The sequence below is a fragment of the Peromyscus eremicus genome, chromosome 11 (genome assembly GCF_949786415.1).
Source record: "Peromyscus eremicus chromosome 11, PerEre_H2_v1, whole genome shotgun sequence".
Taxonomy (NCBI): Eukaryota; Metazoa; Chordata; class Mammalia; order Rodentia; family Cricetidae; genus Peromyscus; species Peromyscus eremicus.
The window spans coordinates 62,012,360-62,014,474 of record NC_081427.1 but is presented as its reverse complement, the minus strand read 5'-3'; the positions used below and the strand labels follow the sequence as shown (position 1 = coordinate 62,014,474).

The following is a 2,115-nucleotide window of genomic DNA, read 5'->3' as shown; positions in this document are numbered from 1 at the left end:
GAGGCGCCATCCTAGAGATGGATGTGCATCTACGTGGTTTGAGTGAGAGGGTCCCCAATATTCATGTGTTTGAATGCCCAGTTATTAGGGAATGAAACTGTTGGTGAAGAATTAAGGGGATTAGGAGGTGTTGCTTTGTTGGAGTAAGTGTGCCTTGTTGGAGGAGCTGTGTTCCTGGGGGTAGGCTTTGAGGTTTCAAAATCCTGCACCAGGCACAATCTCTTCCTTTCTCTCTCTCTCTCTCTCTCTCTCTCTCTCTCTCTCTCTCTCTCTCTCTCTCTCTTTCTCTCTCTGTCTCTCTCAACTCTCACTCTTGCTATCACTCTCTGCCTATGGCTCAAGATGTAAAGTTTTCAGCTATTGCTCCAACATCATGCCTGTCTGCTTTCCACAATGATGATAATGAACTAATCCTCTGAAACTGTAAGTAAGCCCCCAATTAAATGTTCCTTTTTTTTTTTTTCCGCTATTTCAAAAGGTCCTGAGACTTGGGAGGGGCTCCAGAGCTGTTACAAAGCTGCCTAGAGGTTCTGGTGAAGGTCCTGAGGCTGGCTGGTGCAGAGCAGAGGAGGGAGCCCCTTGGAAGGTGAGGCTTCCTAGTCATGCTTGAGAGTGAGCCTCTCGAAGAGGTACTCGCCCAGAGACGGCGAGGGCACACCGGTCTGTGCTGGCACACTGGTCTGTGCTGGCTGCGGCCCAGCCACCCTGCAGAGGTTGGTCAGGTGGTTGCCCATCTTCTTGATGAGCTTCACCTCCTCATCCAGGAAGTGGTTTTCCAGGAAGTCACAGAGGTGAGGATCTGTGCCAGCAGAAGCCAGGGCGTGATGATCCAAGAGGGCCTGGTTCAGGCTCTTCTCCAGGACCAAGGCAGCTTCCATGGCCTCCTGGGACTTACCCCACTCATCTTGAGACGGCTTCTGCACATCCTGGAATAGTGCGCGGTGGCCTCCGCGTTCGTTCTGCATCTTGAGCACCCGCTCGGCGCCCTCGCGCTTCTCCTCCGCCAATTCGCGGAAGAAGTGGCCGACACCCTCCAGAGCCACGTCATCCCGGTCAAAATAGTAGCCCAAAGAGAGGTAGGTGTTGGAGGCCCACAGGTGCAATTTGACCAGGCGGTTCACTGCAGCCTCCACTTCGGTGGAATAATTCTGACGGACCTGGGAGCTCATGGCTGATATGCAGTGGAGCTAACCGCGGAGAGACGGTGCTGGCTGGTCCTGGGAGCCGAAGGCGGCGACGAGATGGTCCCAGAGGCTGCGACTGGAGACACTGGGAGGCGGCTGGACGCTAACAAAGGGAGGCCCCGTGTCTGCTCCTTCCAAACACTGTTGAAGCAAGACACAGACTCGGGATCTCTGGGCGCTGCCTAAATGTTCCCTTTTATAAAAGTTGCCTTGGTTATATTGTCTCTTCACAGCAATAGGACAGTAACTATGACAGAAGTTGGTACAAGAGTGATGCATTGCTATGACAGGCCTGACCATGCTGTTGTTAGAGGAATGCAGAAGACTTTGAGACTTGAGAATAGAAAAGCAGTTGAATGCTTTAAGTGGGGCTTACTCGGCCATCCTAGTAGGAGCATGGAAGACAGTGGTGCTGAGGGTGATGTGGTCTGTCAGGACCTTGCTCAAGAGGTTTCACAGGGGAAGAATATTATCATCTGGCTTAAAGACCACTTTTGAATGTGGCTGCTTTTTCTTGTCTTGAAAATCCGCCTGAAGTTAAATTGAAGAGTTGTGGACTAATGCTGTTGGCAGGAGAGATTCCAAGAGAGTCTAATACTGACTGTGTCCTACAGTATTAATGATCACTCTTATGTAGCGCTACAATGAAAGAGCAGTTGGGGGGTAGGGTAAAAGAAAAATGTAAAATGTAGAGTTTGAGGAGAAAAAGATCACCAAGATTGCAATATTGGAGCCCAGTCCTGTGCTTAAGGATGTAAAAAGTTTAAAGAAAGACCTGATTCAAAATGGAATAAAGGAAGTAGTGCCCTCAGAGCAAGACCCATCCAGCAGAGCTTCAAACTTGTGCAAAAGAGTTAAAGGCTGGCTTAAGCAACAAAGGAAACCATGAAAACAGAAAGCTATGCAAATTAATTCAAAGAAAGGCCAAGTT

The 2,115-nt window shown here is 49.6% G+C and overlaps 1 protein-coding gene across 1 annotated transcript; it reads right to left on the bottom strand.

The window, feature by feature from the left end:
• Positions 1–558: 558 nt before the first annotated feature.
• Positions 559–1,328, bottom strand: LOC131921693 (ferritin light chain 1-like). The gene has a single exon (XM_059276421.1). The coding sequence runs from the start codon at positions 1,167–1,169 to the stop codon at positions 597–599; it is 573 nt and encodes a 190-aa protein (XP_059132404.1). The 5' UTR covers positions 1,170–1,328; the 3' UTR covers positions 559–596.
• Positions 1,329–2,115: the final 787 nt, after the last annotated feature.

Coding starts and splice junctions, on each gene's coding strand:
- LOC131921693 (XM_059276421.1), bottom strand. CDS start 1,169: ATGAGCTCCCAGGTCCGTCAGAATTATTCCACCGAAGTGGAGGCTGCA.